This window comes from Ixodes scapularis, unplaced genomic scaffold (genome assembly GCF_016920785.2).
Source record: "Ixodes scapularis isolate PalLabHiFi unplaced genomic scaffold, ASM1692078v2 PGA_scaffold2__306_contigs__length_199485367, whole genome shotgun sequence".
Taxonomy (NCBI): Eukaryota; Metazoa; Arthropoda; class Arachnida; order Ixodida; family Ixodidae; genus Ixodes; species Ixodes scapularis.
In genome coordinates this window covers 127,084,377-127,097,523 of record NW_024609857.1, presented here as the reverse complement: position 1 = coordinate 127,097,523, position 13,147 = coordinate 127,084,377, and the positions used below count along the sequence as shown (strand labels likewise).

At 47.7% G+C, this 13,147-nt stretch overlaps 1 protein-coding gene across 1 annotated transcript in view; it reads left to right on the top strand.

Moving 5' to 3' along the window:
- Positions 1-13,147, top strand: part of LOC8032619 (glutamate receptor ionotropic, kainate 2) — a 96,557-nt gene that overhangs the window by 27,976 nt on the left and 55,434 nt on the right. The window contains exons 3-4 of the mRNA XM_029974972.3: positions 2,054-2,305; positions 4,782-5,020. Of these exons, the coding sequence (XP_029830832.2) occupies positions 2,054-2,305; positions 4,782-5,020 (491 nt within the window). The remainder of the gene's footprint in view (positions 1-2,053; positions 2,306-4,781; positions 5,021-13,147) is intronic.

Here is a 13,147-nt window from a genome sequence, read left to right as displayed (position 1 = left end):
TTTTTTTTTTGTCCTCCAGAAAGCTGCAGATAAGTTGGTCGAAAAAAAAAATGTTACTCAGATCACAGGAAGTACATGTACACGTCATTTGCAATATGGCGACGTACCACGGGCTGGACGACGCGATGGCGGCGCATGACGGTCCAACGTTCCGACGGATGTGGGGCCGCTACTTTGGAATTGTCGTTCGTTGTACCGGCCAAGCGATCGTCAAGCGCAGAACATTGAGCGGGAGGGATATATGCGCGAAATAATCGCGCGACAAACGGTTCGCGCAAGTTCGTCGTTGTCGTCTACTTCAGAGGCCGGAGAAGCTGAGGAAAAATAAACGCGGTCGGGTGTAGCCATGAGACTTCCGGCCATGAGCTTCCGTGCTCGTGTTTCGGTTCCGAGCAGTTGGGTTTTTTGGCTTTATTAAAAATATACGCGACTCTGCACCAAAATATTGATTGGGTAGTCTTCGGACATCATAATAAATCGTCTGGCAAAAACTAAAAATAATTTTTTGGAGCATGTCAGTGGCTCTTTAAGCTGTTCGCGACTATAAAGGTCAGCCTGACGCAATCAAATGCAGGTTGATACCCCCCTCAAATCTACGAGAAAAAAAAAAAAGCTGTGTGCCAATGTACACTTTTTTTGCAAAAAGATGAACTTTCAGATATCAAATCCAACACAATCTCCACTCTTAGCATTTCGAAAACACGAAGCTGAACAAACGCAACAAGTAAATTTACTACGCACTTCGACCGGTACCTTCTTGCGTTTGTGGTTTTCACAGTGTTTGAAGTTTGCCATCTCGCTTGTTTCGTTCTAAAGAAACACTACATACTTATTTTCTTTTTTTTCTTTTTTTCTTAAGTCGTGAAATCTGTAATAATGCGGCCATGCAGCCGAGCTATACGGCCAGAGGGACATAATACAGGAGCCCAATGGTCACGACAAGTCAATTAATTAACGAAAATTTGTAAACTATCTTTTATTAGCGAAGATATAAGCCTTTTATTCCAATTATAAACTTTCTGAGCGTCATCGAACACCCCTAAATTAGTAAAATTTAGAAAGACTCGGAGCGCGTGGGAAACCAACACCACTTAGAATAACCAAAGTCTGTGTATTTAAATATTGACGTCGTCACGGTTTGATCGAGCGAATACAGGGATTGGCTACGAGTGCCGCGTCAGCGTTCGGTCGGGCCCCGTGTCCAATGAACGCGTCGAAGGACGCTCGGCAGGAGGCTCGGGTCCGATTGCTGAGTTGACGCCATCCGACCGGGATGGCGTTCCATACAGGAAGAGTGGGACGTTCCGACATGTTCATTATTATGGCGTTGGGGAATCGCCGTCGTGCGCTGAAGTTACATGTCGTGCAACAGGAGCAAGACTGATGGTTCGAAAAAACGCTCGCGCGGCTTCTCCGTCTCTTCCGCGTCTTAGCAAATCTGAAAGTGGGAAAGCAATTTAGACCAGAAAGCTTATTTGGCGTGAACAGTTACATTTGTAATCAAATACTTTATTATAAGAATGGATACAATACTGATCGAAATTTGGCTTTCAAAGTTGCCGTTGAAAAAAATAACTTTCTTTTTTATGTTTGTAAGCACTGTTTTGATTTCTGTAAGCTTTCCAATCTGGTTTCATAGAGGGGGTAACAAAACCAACCTAAAAAAGCTTTAAACTTTTTTTCTTTTTTTTTTACGGCTGTGTACGGCTCACGAACATCCTGTATTGTCACACAGTGTTCAAGTCCGCTCGTATTTTTGCTAGTGTGCTTCTATCATTGACTATATACTCGTATGTATTCCACTGTTCACTGACCACTGAAAGAATAAAACAAACTCGGGACGAAAGACGACGAAAACTTCTTTGAAAGAAATGTTGGTCGTCCTTCGTCCCGAGTTTGTTTTATTCTTTCTGTGGTCAGTCAACTTTACGAACACGCTCTTCAGTTGATTTTAATTCCCTTATTCTTGACAGTTCACTATAGTATAATTGTATACTCTTTGTAAACCAAACAGCCTTGTTTTACGACCACTTCAATCCTGTGTCACCCGCAGTTTGCAGCAGAATCGAAGAGGGCGCGGTGATCGTATTTGGGCCGAGCACGACGGCGGAGAACTCGCTGGTGTCGTCCATCTGCGCGGCCATGCACGTGCCGCACCTCCAGACTACATGGCACCAGGACCTGGACGTGCGGCCCTTCTCGCTCGGGCTCGTGCCTGGACCCGAGCTGCTGGGAAAGGCGTTCAGAGAATTCGTCGACCGCATGGGCTGGCTCTTCTTCGCCTACGTTTACGAGGGCGACCAAGGTGCGATTCGGTACTTTGAATGTCTTTCTTCTATATCAGTTGGGAGCCTAAGGAACGCAAAGCCTGGTGGGCCCCAACCATGTAGTGGCATCGCGGCCTCACCCAGTAAGAACGCCGAAAATGTAATTCCGAAGCAAGGCGCGTAAATATATTAACCTACGCTTTGCGTTTCTTATGACGTCATTGACTCTTGGACTATTGTGAAACCATAATGTCCTTGACTCCATAAAGACACTGCTGGGATTACTGCAAACAAAGCAGCGTTTAAATTAAGATCAAATTTTTTAATAGGACACGGAATTGTTGACTATCTATTCTGAAGTATCCTTTTATTTTCTTTTTTTTTTACTTTCTTTTTACTTTATGAACAGGCATGGCTTTCAGGTTTACAAGCGAAATCTACGGGAACCAGCAAACGTTTACTCATTTAAAAAGCAATAAAATAGCAAAGGAATTATAACTCTCTTTAACTTAGAATAATATTAATTTATTATCCAATTTTGTGATTAGGGCAAAATGCAAATCTTATAGCTGTTTAGATTTCTACGCGAGATATTCTTCCTATCAATACTCCGAGCTTCAGAACACAGCGTAGAGTTTACGTTTGAGAACTGGAAGTATAGTGTTGACGTTTATGACTATCTACAACACCATGCACAAACCGAACAGCTTAAAAACAGATGTGCGTCAACACCTGACAAGGGTTCGAAAAGTGTGCTGACATATCAGAAACATAAATTTGTGTCTGCTTCCTATGATGTGAACAGACGTCAGAAACACGTCAGACGCATCTTGTAGGCGTCAAGACCTTGACATCCACTAAAACGCCGTTCAGTTTCTTTTTTGCCCTCTATACTGCAATCGTTGCATCAAAACAAAACAATCTATCTTTTTTATGATTACTTATTTGATTAAAAGTGTATTGGTCCATAATATCCTGTCATATTTAGTGCGGTTGTTACAACCTATTTCATAACAAGCTTGTGAGACATTTTGTACTTCACAACTTGTTGAACAAAACAAGAACAAAAGCAAGTTGTTCTTGACTAGTTTTTTCTTTTTAATAACCTTATAACATTTTATTGATGTTCACTGCTTAATAGGTTTACTTTAGACGCTGCATTTGTTTTGTTAATATTTTTATTTCTTTGTTTTAAGGTTGCTCAGTAATGCCGATATTTTTACGCGGCCGATTAGATCATTGTATTTGTGGACTAAGCGCAATATACGTTTGGTAACTGTGGAGTTGTTTAAGAAAGAAAAATAGTGGCGACCAAGTGAAGCGACCAGCGCTGCCAACTTGGGTGCCGAAGTGCTCGAGGGACAGCGCGTGCTGAGGCGTGATTGCGCGCGCGTCACAGAATAGATTCAGTCTTGGCTAGGCAAACCGTCGTCTCCGCCTCCTTATTCTTTGTCCCCAAAACACCCTCACAATATATATATACATATATATGTGTGTGTGTGTGTGGGGGGGGGGGGGTGTTTGCGCGCGTGTGTGCGTTTGCGTTATAAGCACTAATATCTCGATTATTTGCTTATTGATAAAGGAACGAATCATCATCACAGTGTTTAAATCGCCTAACATGACAGTGCAAAGGCTCATATGAAGGTATTTCTCTGAAGGAGTGGAATTCAAACGTGTCTTTAAATGAAAGGTTCCTTTCAATGCTTCAAAAACAAAACAAAGCACATTGATTTTTATTTGTTGGTTTCAGCCTTTTATATTTGCAATGCTGTATACACAGATTAATATCACGTGCACTCAGCGAGGGTGAAAACAGCTTACTAGTCAGTACTTTAAACTTTAGAACTGAAAACGCCATACCGAAGATGGTCGCTTAGGTCTGCTGGTTAAACTTACCTCAAGCCGCATTTTTGGAAGCTTCGATGATGTAATTTGCCATAACAAATCAAGGTAATCTCAAGAATAAAAAAACACGGAAAAATGTTCGTTTTAAACGTGTGTGACTGAAGCCTATCTCTCCCCCAAGGAGAAAAATGTTGCACATTACTGTGGCGTTTTATTTGATAAGCGAAAGAAAAGCATATAGATATTATAACTTTGAATATTTTTGTTCGAGTTTCTTTATGTTTAGGGGAATCGAAGTTTGCATATGCATAGCGCCAGGTTACTGAATTCGACAATTACTTGAGTTCACTTTCTTTATATTATTGTGCATTTACATTTCTTTACACTTTTGTATAACTTCTTCTGCAGTAGATTTTACTAGCACCCTGCCCCCCCCCCCCCCCCCCCCCCCTGCCACAGTCTCCACAAGGAGGTGAGTGGCATTTATAAGGAAATAACTAGAAAATATATCCGCACAGAAACTCCTTTCTCCGGCCTCGCTTTTGTAGTACAAACACCCTCACGAAAGCTCGAAGCAGGTCAAATTCATAGAAACTTCGCTTTGTTCCTTCCGGCCGAGTATAAGTGCAGCGTAATGACGGTCCTCCGTTGGGTTTTGACGTGTAGCTCTGGTGCGACTCCAGGAGATGGAGCGGCACGAGGACATCATGGGCCGCAAGGTGCTCGCCTTCGACCTGGGCGCCGTCGGGCAGCCGGCGGACCGCCGCAGAAGGAGGCAGACTGACGCCGGGGAAGACGACGCCATCCAGGAGCCCAAGACCGTCTGGGACGAGATCAAGGAGTCCGGCTACAGGAACTTCATCATCGACCTGCCGCAAGACCGCATCGCTGGCGTCCTACAGGAGGTGATCAGTATGGCTATCCATCCTTATTTCGTCATGCAACTTTTTTTTGTGTAAATTAGTAAACTAGCCAGCGCCTTTTTAGCTAAGCTTATGAGGTATGCTGATTTCTTTAATAGACCATAAAACTACGGTATTAGAGGAGAATTACATAAATGACGAGGACCGGATGATACGTGTCGACCGGCCATCGTCGTTTATGTAATTCTCTTTCAACATCGTAACTTCTTCAGCATGCGCCATTTCCACGAGCATAAAACTACGCTGTTATTTTTTTTAATGTGTAGCATTTGTAGGGCGAGCTCTGGCGTTATCGTGTTGAAGCCTGGAATGTACCCTCTGTAGGTCGTGCAACATAGAGCTGCGCGTAATCGGCGTCTTTAATTACAGCGTGGACTTTCCAAGGTCTGCGTTCGGCAGTACCAACGTGGAGTACACTCGTTATAAACGATCCCGCTTGCGGATTTCGTGTATCACCTAAAAGGCACGGGAGCGAAAGCGGCGGGTGCAGCAGGGTGAAGAAGAAGATGCAGGTGACGCGACTGCAAAAGGAGAGCGTCGTGCCCAACAGCTAGAGGAAGCCACTTGACATTACACAGCAGCCGACCGGCAGTTCAAGTGCCAGCTCATGTGCCAATTCACACACAATCCGTTTGATGAAGCATGTAATATGTGCGACAGACTGATTTTGAAAGGACGCGTGAGCAAAGGTGTTTAAACGCTATGCATTTATCACGACTTTAGAAAATACCAAAAGAGCTACCTTTATATATATATAGAGATATATAACGTGTCCTCAGTGTAAATGATCTACGTGTATAAATCATAAAAAAGGCGTCAGTTGTTTTAGTTCTTTTTTTATATGTATTGCATTTACGAAGCTCACGTCCTCACACTTTCAGAAAATAGCAAAGGAACTGACCTTTTTTTTAATAACGTGTGCTCAGTATAAATCCTCCACGCGTTTATAAATTTTCGAACAGGGGTCACTTTTTATCACAAGCGCTGCATTTACAAAGCTCAAATTCGTTGTTGTTGTTGTTGTTTTGTTTATGTTTTGTTTTTGTTTTTGTCCGCCTTTTTCAACTGCGCATTTTGTTTTCCCACGGAAAAACTTTACGCTTTCACGAATCGAACGAAAAAAGGATATCTCCTAGCGACATCTAAACTGCGTACTCGAGCTTGCGAGAGCTTGAACAATACTAACGAAACGCTACTTCCAATAGTCGCTTTGCCTCTCAGGCGTCACATGGCGTCATTATGAACCTTTTCTTTTGGCATGACGTTGTCAACAGCAATGCGCCTCGCGATTCTGAACTCCCAGTTTCTGTTTCATAGTCCGTTTAAGCTGGGAACGTATTTCAGAGTTTCTTCGAACCTAACTTAGGCATTTACGTACGGAGAGCTGAAAGAGTAAAAATAAGCCATTGCGTGCCAAACGGTTCCAGTGAAGGACACGCACCGGTTGCACGTGTATAACTCTCGTCCCGCTTTAGGAGGTCGAAGACCAACTCACCCAGGAGCAATTCAAAACTGCACGACCCTTCAATAAAATAACGCTAATTGCGCGCGCCACCTCTGCTGTTTTGGCGGGTCCAGGCTAAGAATAGGCTCCCCCAGCGTAGCGTCAGTTCCAAGGCTACACGGCCAGACAACGAGAAAAAGACACGTCGTTCACTGGGGCCACGCGCCCCGGCGGGCCATCCGCCGGTTCGGGCCACATCTTCGTTTTTGGCCCGAGCACATTTCGCGGGCGTCGGTCCTTTGGCCTATCTTTAGGCTGTCGCCGGTGGCCTGGCTTCTAGCTCCCGAGAAATATAGGTGGCAGCCGGGATCGTAAATTGGCCTTTTGCCGCTCCGTAGCTTGCTTGGAACGTGCTGGCTGATATTTATACGTATGAGAACTATAAGAAACAAAATGTACGTTAATATGTACGGATAAAGTCGGGAGACAAAGAACGTGTGGTGAAACGACGGGTATTTATATATATATATATATATATGTGTTTTGCTTATGGTCAGTTCATTAACTTTTTATCAGTATTGAAAACAATTAATTTCCGAGAATTTCAAAATTTATTGAAACTTAGTGAGACGTACGTCGTCTGGAGTTATCGGCCGTGGGACGGTTTTTCGGTAAGCGTGTGCTAAAGTTACGATTATCTCATGGAAGTTGAAATAATCACTCTAAACTTGAGCGCATTTACTTTCCACGGAAAGCAGTATATGAGGGCCAATCACGGCAAACTATTGAGACGGCTCGGTGAATGACGAAGCTAAAAAAAAATAAAGAGAATACCTGCGTCGTGACGGCATAAGGTTTCAGATGCTTGCGTCATCCTCAATGCCACCGCTCTGACTGTTTATATATATATATATATATATATATATATATATATATATATATATATATATATATATATATATATATATATATATATATATATATATATATATATTATTATTATTATTATTATTATTATTAGTGTTCAGTTTTACAACTCCAGACGATTCGATTCAGAGGCCGAAACAACCCTAGCATTACCGAAAAGGTTTGTTTCTATTTTGCTCAAAAACGAGTTAACGTGCGGTCTATTGAAAGGGTGTGCCGATGGCACATCGATGGGCCTTGCCATCGAGCTGCAAACTGGAGCAGCAAAACTACCCTGATACGTTTGTCAGACTCCTGAGTCAACAAATTAGCCCTAAATATTTTTTTTTTAATTTTTACTTTTTAGTCTGGGCAGGATAGGAAATCAATAAATCAGCCACAGCAACTATCTGCCTCTGTGCTTGAAGCGAGTCTTTAAAACTTTCGGGAGTATTAATACATTAGAAGACACTTCATAGCGTCACCGAACTTATTATGTTAAATTAATTCATTTTAAAAATAATTTCAGCTTGTGCCACCCTTATCCACGGCAGCGTATCATAACCGAACTGCCAGAAGCGGCGTGCGACTAGTTGATAATTTCCGTGTGTCGCGCTTCTGTACGCTGTTCTCCGTTTAGTTACTGCTCTCGTTTGTAAATCGGAGCGTCGGAGTAGGAGTAAAGGCCCGTTCACACTCTTGCAACCGAGTACGACCGAGAGAGACCAGACCGGTTTTTAAGCCTCTTGCGACTTCTTAGGACCGATAGATAGATAGATAGAAACTTTATTCAAAAAATGATGGTGGGGATGATTCAGCCGCCTCAGTCCAGGCAGCCGCTGAGGGCCCTGTTGATGTGGGCCGCCAGTTCCCGTTGTTGTTCGAGGCTGACCGCAAGAGCCAGCCACTCCCGGGTGTAAGTGTGTGGTTGTGCCGGGTTATGGGGGCAGTCCCACAGTAAGTGGTCCTGGTCGGAAGGGGTGAGACAGCGGGAACAAAGAGGGAGAGGGTCACCTAAGGAGCGGCGAAATAGGTGGAGTCGAGCGGGTGTGAGAAGTGTGTATGTTTGTGCCTGCCGAATGAGTGTTTGCTCACGACGAGTGAGCTGGGTGTGGGGCGGAGGAAAGGTACAACGAGAGGCGAGAAGGTCGGCTAGGGTGGGGAGGGGAGGAGGAGGAACAGGGGCTGTGTCACAAGCGTCAGCAGGGGCCCGGAGGAGCGTTTCGCGGGCAAGCTGATGAGCGCGTTCATTCCCGGCAACGCCAGCGTGACCAGGTATCCAGTGGATATGAAGAGGTCCTCTAACATCGTTGAGGAGAGGAAGTGCAGAAGGGAATGCGAGGCCCTGAGCGAGGTGGGAGCAGGCCGACTTTGAGTCCGTGTAGATGTGGGTGGTACGGCCAGGGGAAGAGTTGTTGGCAGCAGCAAGTGCAATGGCGAGAAGTTCTGCTTCGACCGGGGAAGCGCAGCGCTGCGTTTCCGAGTGTTCAGTGCCGCGTGAAGTGATGTACGCGAATGCACCAAGGGTGTCTTTTAAGGCTGCATCGGTGAATACGTGATGAGATTCGGGATCTCGGGAGATTTTCCTCGTGTAGTATGCCGCACGGAGAAGACGGCGAGTGGGATTTCGATCCCTGTCCATGTGGCGGGGAATCGGGGCCACGGTAATATGTTGGAGAATCGTGTTGTCTAGGGGAGTGGGTTGAGGTCCGGTTGGATGGGGTGTATAGCCGAGTTCGTGCAGGATGAGGCGACCTGTTGGAGTTAGCGAGAGTCGTTCACGCTGATGTATGCGATGCATGTCAATAATGTCGGAGACCGTAGGTAGTACGCCCAGTTGAACCAGTCGAGTGGTGCTAGTGGTTAGGGGGAGCCCGAGGGCGATCTTAGTCGCCTTACGAATAAGAGCGTCGAGCTTGCGTTCTGAAGTACGTGTGAGGGATACGTAGGGAGCTTGATACTGAATGCGGGAAATTATGAGGGCATCGCGAAGTCTAAGGAGGTCTTGTTCTTTGAGCCCCCTGGTGCGTGTGGTAACACGGCGCATCATGTTGAGGATGGGTGCAGCCTGGCGTAAGATGTTCTGTACGGCAGTAGTGCCTCCCCCATCGGATTGTATATGAAGGCCCAAGACTTTGAGGGACTTTTGTGGGCGAATGATGTGGGTGTCATGCTGAAGGGTCACTTGAGGGGGATGCCAGTGGCGAGAGTGGATGAGGAGCAGGGAAGTTTTCTCGACCGAGCAAGCGAGACCAATAGTGCGGGCTGCGTGATGAACAGCTTCGAGGGCGGCTTGAAGAGAATCCTGGATGTGACCAGGACTGCCTCGATTGATCCAGATAGTGACGTCGTCAGCGTATAGAGAGTACCGAATGTCAGGGAGGGGTTGGAGGGCGCGGTGGATACGGCGCATAGCGAGATTGAATAATGTTGGAGACAGGACCGCTCCCTGAGGGATGCCTCTCTGTGGGTGAGGGACCGCGTCGAGCTTGTGTTCGCCGATTTGAATTGAGAGCGTACGCGATCGAAGAAAGTTCCGGACATAATTATACATATGCGAGCCACATTGTGTGTCGGCGAGTTCTGAGAGCATAGCGTCATGGTCCACGTAGTCGAAAGCCTTCGTGAGGTCTATAGCGAGGATGGCTCTTAGCTGGGCTGTGCTAGGTGACTGCAAGATTTCTTCGTGGATGCGTAGCAGTGTATCTTGGGTGGAAAGATGTGAGCGATAGCCAATCATACAGTGAGGAAGTGCTTGGGTATCTTCAAGATGTTGTTGGAGGCGACGGAGGACCATGCGCTCCATAACCTTGCCTACGTGGGAGGTGAGCGTGATGGGCCGAAGATTCTGGAGTTCCACCGGCTTACCAGGCTTGGGAATGAAGATCATGTGGCCCTTTTTCCACAGATCACAGAGCGGCAGTTTGCCTGTCCACACAAGGTTGATGGAATGCAAGAGATGATCTTGATCAGCGTCTGAAAGATTCCGGAGAAGGGCGGTGGTGACCAAGTCGGGCCCTGTAGCTTTGGAGCCTTTACACTGACGGAGCGCTGCGCGTAGCTCTGCGTAGGTAAATTCTTCATCGAGCCCAGTATGAGGAGAGCCTTCATAGTTAGGATACCGCGGTTGGCATGCAGGAGCGACATAAAGTCCCTTTATGGCAGCCAGAAGTGTATCCGGGTCCGTGTGCTGGTTAGTGAGGCGGTTTATCTTGTGTGTGGTCATGGTCTTGGTAGAATCCGGATTTATGAGGGCTTTCAGAATGCGCCATGTCTTGGCAGTATTCAGGGTGTTCTGAAGTTCGTCGCAAGAGGCATTCCAATGTTCGCTACTGAGCTGATCCGAGTATTGCTGGATGTGCTCATTTAGGCGATCGATGCGGGCACGGAGCTTGCGGTTCGTTTTGCAGCGCTTCCACCGCTTCAGAAGAGAAGCACGTGCTTCCCAACTGTGCGCGAGGTGGGTGTCGATGTGAGGTTTAATTTCATTGGTGGCAAGGATCTTGGTGCGTTGATCAAGCGCGTGTGTAAGTTGCTGTGTCCATGTAGGTATATCTGTGAAAGGGGGGTCGCTACGGTCTTGCCGATAATTATGCCAATCGATTATGCGGATGGGTTTCCATCTGATGCGTCTCGGAGTTTCAGATACCGTAAGGTGGAGGATGGCGTGGTCACTGCCCATATACTCTTGCGTATGTTCCCACTGCAGATGAAGAGATGGTGTAGAAAAGGTGAGATCTGGGTTGGTATTGCGCTCTACAGAGTTACCCATTCGGGTATGTTCATGTATGTCATTGTGCACTGTGTAGCCGGCTTCTTGTAGTGCACAGTGCACCCTACGGCCTTTCTTGTCTACACGAGTGTAGCCCCAGGCGGGATGTGGGGCATTAAAGTCACCTGCTAGAATATGGTGAAAGCGGCGTTTAGCCCGGCAGGGATGCAGAAGCTCGTTAAGTTCCGGGAGGGTATTCCGGGGAGGACTGTAAACATTACTGATATGCAGAGAGCCGCTCTTAAGGGGAATCGATACAGTGAGACTATTGGCAGTATCGTGTTCGTGAGTAGCCGTGAGGGTTGAGCGAACGAGCGTGGCAAGGCAGGGAGTTTGTTGAAACGTGACATAGCCAGAGAGAGTAGGATTTAGCCCTGTCTCTTGAAGGAGAAGGATGTCAGGTAGCTGAGGTTGCGATTGGAGCCACAGGAAGAAGGAATTACGCTTGCTCTTGAAACCGCGACAGTTCCACTGAAAAATGTGTATGCACTCTTCCATGATTATACAGGGGGGGATTCAGGGGGAAGAGGGTGAGTCGAGGGGATTTGCGATAAAAGTGTCGCAAAGAGGGATTTAAAGTGCTCAGTCTGCTCTTGAAAGCGGCGATCAAGCTCAGCAGAGAAATGTGCAAGAAGGTCAGTGTTTTCTTGATGTTTCTGCTGGACAATGGCTTGCTGCTCGTGGAGGAGGGAGAGCTGATGCGTAATTTGCTGCTGGAGGTGCGATATGGCGGCATCAAATTTCCGTGCGTATTCTTCGAGGCGATTGGAAAGATCAACATATTGGTCCGCATTCGAAAGGGTGTGAGCGGGGGAAGGGGAGGTCTCCTGGTCGGAGAGACGACTACGTTTGACACCTGGAGAAGGAGAAGGGTGGGGAAGGCTTGTGTTGGCTGGGCTGGGGAGGGGTGAGGGAGGGGGTGGGGTGCGAAGCGGGACTGAAGGTTGGTTGGAGAGGATGTCCCGATAAGTGAGTGAAGGTGATCTGCGTGCGTGTTCAGGCGTGTGTGGGAGTGGCTGGCTCACCTGGTGGGATGGTAGGCGAGAAGGGGTCTGATGGGCGGTAGGGCTGTGACCCCGGGTACCAGCAGGACTGCGCCCACTGGAGGTGTGGGTCCGGCGTGGAGAAGAGCTGGTGCGGCGGCGAGAAGGGGTGGTGAACCGGGTGCGACTGCGGCTGCGGCGAGAAGGGGTGGTGAACCGGGTGCGACTGCGGCTGCGGCTGCGTGCCCCGGATGGCGCCTTGGGAGGAGCTGTGGCGGACGCTGCCGCTGCCACACCTTCAGCTTTGAGGGCGGCCTTGCGCTGAGCGATGCGCTTGTTGTAAGCCAGCTGGCGAACGGCTGCGTCGGCAGCCTGCTTGTCTTTACATGCTGCGTCGTCAGCACGATGCGGGCCACCGCAGCGGAGACAGACCGGGTCCGCCGAGCAGGTGTGGCTGTCGTCGTCAGGTTTCAGCTGACCACATGTCGGACAGCGGGCATTGTAGGTGCAGACGTCAATCCGATGACCAATCTGCTGACAGCGGTGGCAATATTGGGCCTTGGGGCGATGGGGGCGGCAGCGGAAGATGCCACCGGCATAGCAGATTTCATGCGGGATGTGTGTGCCGTGAAAGGTGATGAGAGCCGTGGTCGTCCGGCCCATCATGCGTGCGGCGAGAATTTTAAATTCGGGGCGAAGCGTCGACATATGGCGCATGAGATATTCAGGGCTTGTCCCAGCGGGAATATTGTGAATAACTCCTTTGCAGGTATTGGACGGAGTGGCAGGGTAGATGGTGACGCCACAGCGACGGTCTTCGAGATCGACGCTGGTTATTTCCTGTAGGGGCTGGGTTACGTGGGAGTCAAGGCAGAGCAGAAAAGCGAGGTTCTTGGATTTGTCCACGCGCACCATGAACTTGCTGGCATCGGCAGGAGCAAGGGCGGCCTGGGTGCGGAGCGCGGTGTGGATCTGGCAGGGATCATGTTTGGTGAGGTTAAGGT